Genomic DNA, 14499 nt, shown 5'->3' with positions numbered 1-14499 from the left:
TGGGCCAGTGGACACGGACTGTACTCTGTCGCCAAAACAGTTTGGGTCGAGAAATGAATATTTTGACATTACTTTTTCATTTTTTGTATTATAAATCCATATTTGACATCTAACATGTTATTAATATATTTGATTATAAAACCCGTGAGTTAACCGGTTTATTATGTGGTGTTAGGAGTGTTTGGTGGTAGATGTTAGCTACCAAGTTTAACATGAGTACACCCAAATCCTTTACATTGATTTAGAGTCCATAGTGCAGGGGGCTGGAGCCAGATTCATGAATAAATTACGCAAACACTTACGAACCTGTCCATCTTTTATCAATCTTTGGCGGCTTTGTTTATAATTATTAAACAGTTAATGAGCTCGGAAGCACCAGGAGGCTGTTTATAACAATAACAACAGTTGATTGGCAAGTTTTCATGCTTGTAAACTGTTTAATAAATGTAACCAAAGCCGTCAAAGATTGAGGAAAGATGTACACGTTCGTAAGTGCTTGCGTGAATCTGGCCCCTGGAACTTATTTTCCTTAAATGCGTATTATTATCTGTGGTCATTGAAAGACCTGATTTACGTTAGTTTGGAGGTGTGGTGTGTCCTCTATGTTGTCTACTCTCATAAAAATCCTAGTGTCATCTGCAAAGGATGATACATTACTCTAGATTGTGTCCTTGTCTATGTCCGATATGAGGATAAGAGAGTACTGGAGCAAGCACAGTACCCTGGGGGACTGGGGCCAGATTCACGAAAGCACTTACGAACGTGTACATCTTTCCTCAATCTTTGACGGCTTTGTTTACATTTATTAATCAATTTGCGAGCATGAAAACTTGCCAATCAACTGTTGTTATTGTTATAAACAGCCTCCTGGTACTTCGGAGCTCATTAACTGTTTAATAATTGAAAACAAAGCCGCCAAATATTGAGAAAAGATGAACACGTTCGTAAGTGCTTTCGTGAATCTGGCCCCTGAGCTCTTTACGGTTGATAGTCCGGATTGTTACTTGGTTGACTATTACACTCTGAGTTGTTAGTCAGGAAATTGTATATCCATCTGCCTATTTTTCCGGTAATTCCTTTTGACCGCATTTTGTGTGCAATAACACCATGGTCACATTTGTCGAAGGCTTTTGCGGAATCTGTGCGTATAAAGTCAGTATTTTGTCTACTATGGCATCTGAGGCAACCCGTTCTCGCAAATTCAATAAGTCAATATTGACTTATTAATTGCGTGCATAGGTGACATACTAAACATAATAGTTTCCCTTGAAAAGCTTCATAGAAAACACCGACCTTACCTAACCTACTTAGTATGTTAAAATAAGCATCTTATAGCTTCGTAATTACAATTGTTACTTAACCTATTATAGGTATAGGTTAGGTAATAATTGTAATTACGAAGCAATAAGATGCTTATCTTGACATACTAAGTAGGTTAGGTAAGGTCGGTGTTTTCTATGAAGCTTTTCAAGGGAAACTATTATGTTAAGTATGTCACCTATGCATATATTTAATAAGTCAATATTGACTTATTAAATTTGCGAGAACGGGTTGTCTGAGGTCATGCCATAGTGGTCGCGCGACTGTGACAGGCAAGAGCGCCCTGTTCTGAACCCATGTTGTCCGGGGACATGGAGACGCTGTGATTCCATGTATTTGGTGATTTTACTTATCACTTTTTCAAAGATTTTTATTATCTGTGATGATTTTGCGTTTGCTTTATTTCCTCGTTTTGGAGAGGTGCTATCTCAGATGATTTTAGTATGTCAGGAATGACACTATTATCCGAGGGGGGGGGAGGGAGGACCAGAATATAGGCCTATCTTGATATCTTGAGAGGTTATCTTGCGATGATTTCGGGGCTTTAGTGTCCCCGCGGCCCGGTCCTCGACCAGGCCTCCACCCCCAGGAAGCAGCCCGTGACAGCTGACTAACACCCAGGTACCCATTTTACTGCTAGGTAACAGGGGGCATAGGGTGAAAGAAACTCTGCCCATTGTTTCTCGCCGGCGCCTGGGATCGAACCCAGGACCACAGGATCACAAGTCCAGTGTGCTGTCCGCTCGGCCGTCCGGCATCCCCAACCCGCTGGGTTGTTCATCCTGTACAATCTTGCAATGTTTGCCGGCTTAACGCAAGCCAAGCCGCCTTGAGGAGCTTAGTGTGTGTGGCTTCCCCGCCACATAGACGAGGCGGCCAGTCATCACTTTCAACACTCCATGCATACGATAACTCCCCCAGGGATGAGATAACCCCCAGGAATGCTCCCCCGCCCCCCAATGCTCCCTCCATGCCCCCCCCCCCCCTCTAGGAGAGAGAGAGGGCGGAAGGTGCGCAGAAGAGACAGGTGGAGTCTGACGGACGATAACTACGCACACGGGTTCATCACGCCCTGATAACGATGACGATAAAGGTGCTAGTAGGCGGCAGGCGGGCGGTCGGGGGTTCGTGGGGGCACTTCGTGTGCCCCCACGCACGCACGCACGCAAACGCCACTCACAAACCCCCAAACCGCTTCTATATGGCGGTGCATCACCTTTCTGATTAGTGACTGCCATTTATCAAGTATTGAGGCCGCGGAGCGTCGCCCCGGGGCCCAGATGGAGGCGGTCGGCAGAGGTAAACAAAGCCAGGAGCCGCCACAAGATAATCAACGAAACTCAAAGAAAACAAAGAACGAACGATGGAAAATTCGTTCAGGTTTTAAGCGAGGTGCCCGGACCGCGGAGGTTGGAAGACATATTGGCCGGTAACTTCAAACGTGCGACGGGACGCCGCTACAGTCCTCTTGCGTTTGACACAACCAAGGGTTCGAGCCTCATACCTTGGCACCTCATTTTGTTGATATCGTTCACCCCTCCCCCCATCCCACACGCCTCCCCACCCTTCCCCACCCCTCCAACCTCACGTCAGACGTCGGCGCTAGAGAACCCCTCGCGAGACGTCCTTCCGGAGAGGCTGCAAACCCGGACCAGAGACTAAGTTAAGCCAGAAATGAAGCCGGAAAAGCCAAGGGACGAAGATGAACCAGCGAGGGACGAAGGGTAGGAGAGAGAGGGTCCAGCCCTTGTTTATAGGTTGGCCAGGGCGGCGCCCTTTGATGTCCTGCTGCTTATGGATACCGGCGCCCCTCCCCCCTCCCCCCCCCCCACACCCCCTCCTCTACCAGAAACCAAAATTTGGAGACGCCATTGAGGGAGACCAGGGGTAGGGGCGCCCCGGGGCTGGATTATGGCTAGTACACCTATCACCACACCCCACACATACCACACCCTACACATACCACACCCTACACCCACACATACCACACCTCCACACACCCCACACCACACCCTGCAAACACCACACACCACACCCCACCCTGCACACACCACACCACACACATCACACCCCCCACACACACACCACACCCCCCCACACACCACCCCACACACACACACACACCACACGCACACACTACACACCACACCCACACACCCCACACACCCCCACACACCCTATTCTATCAACCCCACCTCACCACTATCCCTACTCAATCGCCTATCCTCACTCACCACCATCCTATCTCATTCACCACTCCCTCTCCCTCACTATAGCCTCCCGTGCATGAGTCTAGCCCACCAACTCATCTTTACTCACATGATGCTGGCTGGGCTCCAGCTCCCGGGCCTCAACCCATTCACCAGGGCTTATGGTGGTTAAGCTCTTGGGTTCAGCCTGTAACTGGCTGGTTTTGGACGTGTTCCGTACCCTGTGTTGTTCAGTTGAGTCTATTATGCGCCCCATCCTTATCCGGTGAGCGTTGGTGGATAGGGTTAGTGGGGCACAGTAAGGGTTAGCTGTACCTTGAGGTGCTTCCGGGGCTTAGCGTCCCCGCGGCCCGGTCCTCGACCAGGCCTCCTATTAGGAAAAGTTCAGGAAGTGAAGCCAATGGTTCATTCAGTAAGCCAGTAACAGTCTTGTGAACACACACACACACACACACACACACACACACACACACACACACACACAAGGGGCCTGGTAGCCTAGTGGATAGCTCACAGGACTCGTAATTCTGTGACGCGGGTTCAATTCCCGCACCAAGCAGAAACAAATGGGCAAAGTTTCTATCACCCTAAATGCCCCTGTTACCTAGCAGTAAATAGGTACCTGGGAGTCAGTCAGCTGTCACGGGCTGCTTCCTGGTGTGTGTGTATGTGTGTGGGGAAAAAAATAATAAACAGTTGATTGATAGTTGAGAGGCGGGCCGAAAGAGCAGAGCTCAACCCCCGCAAACACAACTAGGTGAATACACACACACACACACACACACACACACGAACAAGGGGACACAGGTGGAAGCTGAGTACCCAAATGAGCCACAGAGACGTTAGAAAGAACTTTTTCAGTGTCAGAGTAGTTAGCAAATGGAATGCATTAGGAAGTGATGTGGTGGAGGCTGACTCCATACACAGTTTCAAATGTAGATATGATAGAGCCCAATAGGCTCAGGAATCTGTACATCAGTTGATTGACGGTTGAGAGGCGGGACCAAAGAGCCAGAGCTCAACCCCCGCAAGCACAATTAGGTGAGTACAATTAGGTGAGTACACACACACACACACACACACACACCGCCATAGCGTCACTCATCTTGTGAGTGAACACACCGACATTTCAGCATTAATAATATTTCATTATGTCGGGGACAGGCAGCCAGTGTGTATTCACACACGTTAGGCTTATATCGAACCCCCCTCCTCCCCCCCCTCAGGTCGAATTACAGACCCGGCCCAGGATGCCACCCCACAACAAACTCCTGATATACTACTTGCTGCTAGGTGAACAGATGCATTAGGTGATAGGGCACAGAAAATGCGCCAAACCATATCTGTCTCGCCCGAGATTTGAATCCGAATTTCTCGCTTGGGAGTCGAAAATGAGCCCAATTGTTCTACCGGAACCCTCCCATCAAACACTCCCCAATAGGAAGAAAACCCGCTGAGTTGTTCATCCTGTCATTGTACCCAGAAACTGGGTTGTTCATCCTGTCATTGTACCCAGAAACTGGGTTGTTCATCCTGTCATTGTACCCAGAAACTGGGTTGTTCATCCTGTCATTGTACCCAGAAACTGGGTTGTTCATCCTGTCATTGTACCCAGAAACTGGGTTGTTCATCCTGTCATTGTACCCAGAAACAGCTGAGTTGTTCATCCTGTCATTGTTCCAGGAAACTGGGCTGTTCATCCTGTCATTGTACCCAGAAACAGCTGGGTTCTTCATCCTGTCATTGTACCCAGACACAGCTGGGTTGTTCATCCTGTCATTGTACCCAGAAACAGCTGGGTTGTTCATCCTGTCATTGTACCCAGAAACAGCTGGGTTGTTCATCCTGTCATTGTACCCAGACACAGCTGGGTTGTTCATCCTGTCATTGTACCCAGACACAGCTGGGTTGTTCATCCTGTCATTGTACCCAGAAACTGGGTTGTTCATCCTGTCATTGTACCCAGAGAGCTGGGTTGTTCATCCTGTCATTGTACCCAGAAACAGCTGGGTTGTTCATCCTGTCATTGTACCCAGACACAGCTGGGTTGTTCATCCTGTCATTGTACCCAGAGACAGCTGGGTTGTTCATCCTGTCAGTGTACCCAGACACAGCTGGGTTGTTCATCCTGTCATTGTACCCAGACACAGCTGGGTTGTTCATCCTGTCATTGTACCCAGAGACAGCTGGGTTGTTCATCCTGTCATTGTACCCAGAGACAGCTGGGTTGTTCATCCTGTCATTGTACCCAGACACAGCTGGGTTGTTCATCCTGTCATTGTTCCAGGAAACTGGGTTGTTCATCCTGTCATTGTACCCAGAAAGAGCTGGGTTGTTCATCCTGTCATTGTACCCAGAGACAGCTGGGTTGTTCATCCTGTCATTGTTCCAGGAAACTGGGTTGTTCATCCTGTCATTGTACCCAGAAAGAGCTGGGTTGTTCATCCTGTCATTGTACCCAGAAAGAGCTGGGTTGTTCATCCTGTCATTGTACCCAGAAAGAGCTGGGTTGTTCATCCTGTCATTGTACCCAGAAAGAGCTGGGTTGTTCATCCTGTCATTGTACCCAGAAAGAGCTGGGTTGTTCATCCTGTCATTGTACCCAGAAAGAGCTGGGTTGTTCATCCTGTCATTGTACCCAGAAACAGCTGGGTTGTTCATCCTGTCATTGTACCCAGAAACAGCTGGGACGAACTTAATTGTGCTATGGTTGTTAGACTATAGCAATCGTCTGTATACAACGTTATATACAGACGTATACATACAATGTATTGTTGGTATACAGTGGAAGGTCAACAGAGACTAACCATTTATTTAACCATTTGAAAAGAGCTTTTTCATAGATAAAACTTTTCATGGATTTGATGAATGTGACTTTTTTATGAATTATAATTTGCTGAGTGGGGCCGTAAGCCTTCGTCTGATCCATTAAGTCTTCATTTCAGTCTTCAGTAAGTCTGTGGATGAGTGTTTACGGCTCTTAAGTTGACCTCAGTAAGGTTAAGTCCACTCTGTGGATGGGGTTCCTTGTTTACCTGTAGATATCTCTCAGATAATAATATACCTTGCTTGATTTCAGATGATCGTACATACCTGTGTTAGCGTTTCCACTACCACCCACAGGATGGGTATGGGGTCCACTACCACCCACAGGATGGGTATGGGGTCCACTACCACCCACAGGATGGGTATGGGGTCCACTACCACCCACAGGATGGGTATGGGGTCCACTACCACCCACAGGATGGGTATGGGGTCCACTACCACCCACAGGATGGGTATGGGGTCCACTACCACCCACAGGATGGGTATGGGGTCCACTACCACTCACAGGATGGGTATGGGGTCCACTACCACCCACAGGATGGGTATGGGGTCCACTACCACTCACAGGATGGGTATGGGGTCCACTACCACCCACAGGATGGGTATGGGGTCCACTACCACCCACAGGATGGGTATGGGGTCCACTACCACCCACAGGATGGGTATGGGGTCCACTACCACCCACAGGAAGGGTATGGGGTCCACTACCACTCACAGGATGGGTATGGGGTCCACTACCACCCACAGGATGGGTATGGGGTCCACTACCACCCACAGGAAGGGTATGGGGTCCACTACCACTCACAGGATGGGTATGGGGTCCACTACCACCCACAGGATGGGTATGGGGTCCACTACCACTCACAGGATGGGTATGGGGTCCACTACCACCCACAGGATGGGTATGGGGTCCACTACCACCCACAGGATGGGTATGGGGTCCACTACCGCCCACAGGAAGGGTATGGGGTCCACTACCACTCACAGGATGGGTATGGGGTCCACTACCACCCACAGGATGGGTATGGGGTCCACTACCACCCACAGGATGGGTATGGGGTCCACTACCACCCACAGGATGGGTATGGGGTCCACTACCACCCACAGGATGGGTATGGGGTCCACTACCACCCACAGGATGGGTATGGGGTCCACTACCACCCACAGGAAGGGTATGGGGACCACTACCACCCACAGGATGGGTATGGGGTCCACTACCACTCACAGGATGGGTATGGGGTCCACTACCGCCCACAGGATGGGTATGGGGTCCACTACCGCCCACAGGATGGGTATGGGGTCCACTACCACTCACAGGATGGGTATGGGGTCCACTACCGCCCACAGGATGGGTATGGGGTCCACTACCACCCACAGGATGGGTATGGGGTCCACTACCACTCACAGGATGGGTATGGGGTCCACTACCACTCACAGGATGGGTATGGGGTCCACTACCGCCCAAAGGATGGGTATGGGGTCCACTACCGCCCACAGGATGGGTATGGGGTCCACTACCGCCCACAGGATGGGTATGGGGTCCACTACCACCCACAGGATTGGTATGGGGTCCACTACCGCCCACAGGAAGGGTATGGGGTCCACTACCACCCACAGGATGGGTATGGGGTCCACTACCACCCACAGGATGGGTATGGGGTCCACTACCACCCACAGGATGGGTATGGGGTCCACTACCACCCACAGGAAGGGTATGGGGTCCACTACCACTCACAGGATGGGTATGGGGTCCACTACCACTCACAGGATGGGTATGGGGTCCACTACCGCCCACAGGAAGGATATGGGGTCCACTACCGCCCACAGGAAGGGTATGGGGTCCACTACCACCCACAGGATGGGTATGGGGTCCACTACCACCCACAGGATGGGTATGGGGTCCACTACCACCCACAGGATGGGTATGGGGTCCACTACCACTCACAGGATGGGTATGGGGTCCACTACCACTCACAGGATGGGTATGGGGTCCACTACCGCCCACAGGATGGGTATGGGGTCCACTACCGCCCACAGGATGGGTATGGGGTCCACTACCGCCCACAGGATGGGTATGGGGTCCACTACCACCCACAGGATTGGTATGGGGTCCACTACCGCCCACAGGAAGGGTATGGGGTCCACTACCACCCACAGGATGGGTATGGGGTCCACTACCACCCACAGGATGGGTATGGGGTCCACTACCACCCACAGGATGGGTATGGGGTCCACTACCACCCACAGGAAGGGTATGGGGTCCACTACCACTCACAGGATGGGTATGGGGTCCACTACCACTCACAGGATGGGTATGGGGTCCACTACCGCCCACAGGAAGGATATGGGGTCCACTACCGCCCACAGGAAGGGTATGGGGTCCACTACCACCCACAGGATGGGTATGGGGTCCACTACCACTCACAGGATGGGTATGGGGTCCACTACCACTCACAGGATGGGTATGGGGTCCACTACCGCCCACAGGAAGGGTATGGGGTCCACTACCACCCACAGGAAGGGTATGGGGACCACTACCACCCACAGGATGGGTATGGTGACCACTACCGCCCACAGGAAGGGTATGGGGACCACTACCACTCACAGGATGGGTATGGGGACCACTACCACTCACAGGATGGGTATGGGGTCCACTACCGCCCACAGGAAGGGTATGGGGACCACTACCACTCACAGGATGGGTATGGGGTCCACTACCACCCACAGGATGGGTATGGGGACCACTACCACCCACAGGATGGGTATGGGTTCCACTACCGCCCACAGGATGGGTATGGGGACCACTACCACCCACAGGATGGGTATGGGGTCCACTACCACTCACAGGAAGGGTATGGGGTCCACTACCACCCACAGGATGGGTATGGGGTCCACTACCACCCACAGGATGGGTATGGGGTCCACTACCACCCACAGGATGGGTATGGGGTCCACTACCACCCACAGGATGGGTATGGGGTCCACTACCACCCACAGGATGGGTATAGGAAGGGTACTTGTTAAGACTGCACTCACCGCCAGTTCTCTGAGGGTGTCAGTTAGGGTGTAGTGTTGACAATAGACACCCTCCGGGGTGTACCGCTGGCCAGCCTTAACAACACAGCGAAACAGCCGAACTACATCGCGAGCAGCGCCATCTGACGCTGGGATACAGACCCGCCAATGCCCACGTGGCTTGTCCAACCCGTTCTCGCAAATTCGTAAAGTCAATATTGACTTATTAACTACGTGCATAGGTGATATACTAAACATAATAGATACCCTTAAAAAGATTCATAGAAAACGCCGACCTTACCTAACCTTGTTAGTATCCTAAGATAAGCATCTTATTGCTTCGTAATTACAATTATTACTTAACCTATACCTATTATAGGTTAGGTAATAATTGTAATTACGAAGCAATAAGATGCTTATCTTAACATACTAAGTAGGTTAGGTAAGGTCGGTGTTTTCTATGAATCTTTTTAAGGGTATCTATTATGTTAAGTATGTCACCTATGCACATATTTAATAAGTCAATATTGACTTATTAAATTTGCGAGAACGGACAAGCCGCTCCCTGGCTAACGGAACAACCCTTATTCCTATGCTAATTGAGGTAAGGACTAAGACAGTGCTTTCGCATATTGTTTTTAACCCTCGCTGAGTGTAATAGCCATTGGACTCTGGACTAAAATAAGTCATTCCGTTCACATTTTATAATAATTTTAAAATAAACGAACTATGTCATGGGTTCGTATCCTGGCCGGGGAGGATTGACTGGGCGCAATTCCTTAACTGTAGCCTCTGTTTAACGCAACAGTAAAATGTGTACTTGGATGAAAAAACGATTCTTCGCGGCAGGGGATCGTATTCCAGGGACCATAGGATTAAGGACTTGCCCGAAACGCTACGCGTACTAGTGGCTCTACAACAATGTAACAACTCTTGTATATATCTCAAAAAAAAAATAATAATTAGTATATGCGTTTAGTAAATTCTTTGGTTTCTTTCATATGAAATGCTGGACAGTCTCTGGTGAGACATTTATGTTTAGGAGAGTTTTACACAGCTTCAGGTGGAATTATATACAATTATACCAGTGATATGTAGTGGGAATGACTTGAAACTTTCTCCTGATAGTTCCCTTCCCTTCACTGTATGTGTCATGTATCTAGAACACACGACGGTGAACACACGACGGTGAACACACGACGGTGACCACACGACGGTGAACACACGACGGTGAACACACGACGGTGACCACACGACGGTGACCACACGACGGTGACCACACGACGGTGACCACACGACGGTGACCACACGACGGTGACCACACGACGGTGACCACACGACGGTGACCACACGACGGTGACCACACGACGGTGAACACACGACGGTGAACACAGACGGTGAACACACGACGGTGATTCACCGTTCCAGTAGCATAACCTTTGACCCGTGAGGTATGAAAGAGATATATGTATTTTTATTTTTAGATTTCTATTTATTTTAGGGGAGCCGGTCGGCCGAGCGGACAGCACGCTGTACTTGTGATCCTGTGGTCCCGAGTTCGATCCCAGGCGCCGGGGAGAAACAATGGGCAGAGTTTCTTTCACCCTATGCCCCTGTTATCTAGCAGTAAAATAGGTACCTGGGTGTTAGTCAGCTGTCACGGGCTGCTTCCTGGGGGTGGAGGCCTGGTCGAGGACCAGGCCGCGGGGACACTAAAACCCCGAAATCATCTCAAGATAGATATCTAGTGTCCGTGTTAGAACCCTTAAAGGTTATAGAGTCCAGTTTGGGTTCCAGAGTGTAAGGAAAGGGCATATAGAGCCCCTCTGAGGGCTGCACCAGCTGAGACGAGCACTCACCACCACCTGCTCCACAATGGTTATCTTGAGGTTATCTTGAGATGATTTCGGGGCTTTAGTGTCCCCGCGGCCCGGTCCTCGACCAGGCCTCCACCCCCAGGAAACAGCCCGTGACAGCTGACTCACTCCCAGGTACCTATTTACTGCTAGGTAACAGGGGCATTCAGGGTGAAAGAAACTTTGCCCATTTGTTTCTGCCTCGTGCGGGAATCGAACCCGCGCCACAGAATTACGAGTCCTGCGCGCTATCCACCAGGCTACCAGGCCCCTGGAATATATAGTATAGATCATTCATAAACCTTTGCGAGGGGCCAGGGAGGGCTGAGGGCCCAGGGAGGGCTGAGGGCCCAGGGAGGGCTGAGGGCCCAGGGAGGGCTGAGGGCCCAGGGAGGGCTGAGGGCCCAGGGAGGGCTGAGGGCCCAGGGAGGGCTGAGGGGCCAGGGAGGGCTGAGGGGCCAGGGAGGGCTGAGGGCCCAGGGAGGGCTGAGGGCCCAGGGAGGGCTGAGGGCCCAGGGAGGGCTGAGGGCCCAGGGAGGGCTGAGGGCCCAGGGAGGGCTGAGGGCCCAGGGAGGGCTGAGGGGCCAGGGAAGGCTGAGGGCCCAGGGAGGGCTGAGGGGCCAGGGAGGGCTGAGGGCCCAGGGAGGGCTGAGGGCCCAGGGAGGGCTGAGGGCCCAGGGAGGGCTGAGGGCCCAGGGAGGGCCGAGGGCCCAGGGAGGGCTGAGGGCCCAGGGAGGGCTGAGGGGCCAGGGAGGGCTGAGGGCCCAGGGAGGGCTGAGGGCCCAGGGAGGGCTGAGGGCCCAGGGAGGGCTGAGGGCCCAGGGAGGGCTGAGGGCCCAGGGAGGGCTGAGGGGCCAGGGAGGGCTGAGGGGCCAGGGAGGGCTGAGGGCCCAGGGAGGGCTGAGGGCCCAGGGAGGGCTGAGGGCCCAGGGAGGGCTGAGGGCCCAGGGAGGGCTGAGGGGCCAGGGAGGGCTGAGGGCCCAGGGAGGGCTGAGGGCCCAGGGAGGGCTGAGGGCCCAGGGAGGGCTGAGGGGCCAGGGAGGGCTGAGGGCCCAGGGAGGGCTGAGGGCCCAGGGAGGGCTGAGGGCCCAGGGAGGGCTGAGGGCCCAGGGAGGGCTGAGGGGCCAGGGAGGGCTGAGGGCCCAGGGAGGGCTGAGGGCCCAGGGAGGGCTGAGGGGCCAGGGAGGGCTGAGGGCCCAGGGAGGGCTGAGGGCCCAGGGAGGGCTGAGGGCCCAGGGAGGGCTGAGGGCCCAGGGAGGGCTGAGGGCCCAGGGAGGGCTGAGGGCCCAGGGAGGGCTGAGGGGCCAGGGAGGGCTGAGGGCCCAGGGAGGGCTGAGGGCCCAGGGAGGGCTGAGGGGCCAGGGAGGGCTGAGGGCCCAGGGAGGGCTGAGGGCCCAGGGAGGGCTGAGGGCCCAGGGAGGGCTGAGGGCCCAGGGAGGGCTGAGGGGCCAGGGAGGGCTGAGGGGCCAGGGAGGGCTGAGGGCCCAGGGAGGGCTGAGGGCCCAGGGAGGGCTGAGGGCCCAGGGAGGGCTGAGGGCCCAGGGAGGGCTGAGGGGCCCCTCAGCTACACAGTATTCATCTATGGACATCCATATATGGTGAAACACATGTGAAGCACCTCTCACACACTCACAGCTCCCTGACAAGAGGGAGCCAGCTTAGCTTAGCTGCCAACACCCACACATCGTGTCAGCAAGGCGGACAGTCCGCCTGCTTTCACACCTCTCACTGTATTTCCCACTTCTATACTTCCCTTCACCTATGCCTCTCCTTCCTCTTTACTCAAAAAAAAAAAATTGTTCAAAGGTAGGGTAAAGTTTGCCCAGATGTGCCCTGGGGGAATGTCTCAGGGTAGACATATTCCCAGAGCACAACTGGGTACATAACGTCCATTTTCATATAGAATATCGTTAAGTCCATTCTGATGTGAGGTTTCTGAAGCAAATTTTACCTTGTGGGCTTTATAAACCATTAAACATTTACTCATTACCGGCAACATTGACCCGTCTTCCGTTCCTTGTATGGGCTGAGGAGCAGGTGTGGGCGGCTGTGGGCGCAGGAGGCAGAGGAAGGGGTGGCCGTGGGCGTAGAAGAGACGGGTGACACAGTTGAAGTGGACCAGCACTGACGGGTTGTACTGTGAGAGGCCGCCGGACCAGACCCTCTAATTCCCTTTAGCTCTGGCTCAGAGATCAACCGCCCCGACTTCCCGCCCAAAACATTGAGAGTGTAAGTGGACGGTCTGGCGGCCACCTGGACGGGTCTCCGCGACACTTACGGTACTGTCCAATGGTTATCTTGAGGTTATCTTGAGATGATTTCGGGGCTTTAGTGTCCCCGCGGCCCGGTCTTCGACCAGGCCTCCACCCCCAGGAAGCAGCCCGTGACAGCTGACTAACACCCAGGTACCTATTTACTGCTAGGTAACAGGGGCATAGGGTGAAAGAAACTTGGCCCATTTGTTTCTGCCTCGTGCGGGAATCGAACCCGCGCCACAGAATTAAGAGTCCTGCGCGCTATCCACCAGGCTACGAGGCCCCTACAAGGTCCTGTCCAATGCGGTCAAACACTTACTGACAGCCTCGCGGAACTTAGTAAAAATTATCATTATTAAAATATGACGTTTTAGAATTAACAACGATTTTATTCTATGTTCATAGGGTGGTTCTGGCGAACTTTGGGTCAGATTCACGAAAGCAGTTACGCAAGCACTTACGAACCTGTACATCTTTTCTCAATCTTTGGCGGCTTCGTTTACAATTATTAAACAGTTAATGAGCCCCGAAGCCCCAGGAGGCTGTTTATAACAATAAAAACAGTTGAATGGCAAGTTTTCATGCTTGTAAACTTTTTAATAAATGTAACCAAAGCCGTCTATGATTGAGGAAAGATGTACACGTTCTTAAGTGTTTGCGTAAGTCCTTTCGTGAATCTGGTCCCTTATTTTTAAGGAGAATCGGGTCCTATTCCGGATCTCAGAGACTCTTCTGACGTCTGAAAGTTGGCGTGATTGTCCATAGAGTGATTTACCTGATTGTCAATTGTTATTGATGTGTAGTTAACGTCATTAATGTTGATGTTAATTAAACATTACTCAAGCATGTTTTGACTATTGTGAGTGTGAGGGAGGGAGGGGGGGAGGGTGGTTATCTTGAGGTTATCTTGAGATGATTTCGGGGTTTAGTGTCCCCGCGGCCCGGTCCTCGACCAGGCCTCCACCCCCAGGAAGCAGCCCGTGACAGCTGACTAACTCCCAGGTACCTATTTACTGC

General features: G+C 52.4%; 3 protein-coding genes across 3 annotated transcripts in view; all 3 read right to left on the bottom strand.

Annotated features, from left to right (window-relative positions):
• The window catches only part of Notum (palmitoleoyl-protein carboxylesterase notum), a 166068-nt gene that overhangs the window by 75540 nt on the left and 76029 nt on the right, over positions 1 to 14499 (bottom strand). The window lies entirely within an intron of this gene.
• LOC138354160 (myb-like protein I) lies at positions 5484 to 6191 on the bottom strand. The gene has a single exon (XM_069308049.1). It carries the CDS (start codon positions 6189 to 6191, stop codon positions 5484 to 5486), a length of 708 nt encoding a protein of 235 aa, XP_069164150.1.
• On the bottom strand, positions 10531 to 13214 carry LOC138354159 (proline-rich protein 2-like). Its single transcript, XM_069308048.1, has 3 exons — positions 13179 to 13214; positions 11530 to 12775; positions 10531 to 10808 (listed from the first exon to the last, which is right to left on the bottom strand). Exons 1-3 carry the CDS (start codon positions 13212 to 13214, stop codon positions 10531 to 10533), a joined length of 1560 nt encoding a protein of 519 aa, XP_069164149.1.

This window comes from Procambarus clarkii, chromosome 61, assembly GCF_040958095.1.
Source record: "Procambarus clarkii isolate CNS0578487 chromosome 61, FALCON_Pclarkii_2.0, whole genome shotgun sequence".
NCBI lineage: Eukaryota > Metazoa > Arthropoda > Malacostraca > Decapoda > Cambaridae > Procambarus > Procambarus clarkii.
Note: the sequence above shows the minus strand (reverse complement) of the source record. Positions and strands in the feature narration are given on the sequence as shown.

Excerpts from the sequence above, each read along its gene's own strand:
- LOC138354160 (XM_069308049.1), bottom strand. The coding sequence starts at position 6,191 with ATGAACAACCCAGCTGTTTCTGGGTACAATGACAGGATGAACAACCCA.
- LOC138354159 (XM_069308048.1), bottom strand. The coding sequence starts at position 13,214 with ATGAGTAAATGTTTAATGGTTTATAAAGCCCACAAG. Across the intron at positions 12,776-13,178 it reads TGGTTTATAAAGCCCACAAG|CCCTCCCTGGGCCCTCAGCC; the intron begins GTAAAATTTGCT and ends GGGGCCCCTCAG. Across the intron at positions 10,809-11,529 it reads CTCCCTGGCCCCTCGCAAAG|GTTATGCTACTGGAACGGTG; the intron begins GTTTATGAATGA and ends CACGGGTCAAAG.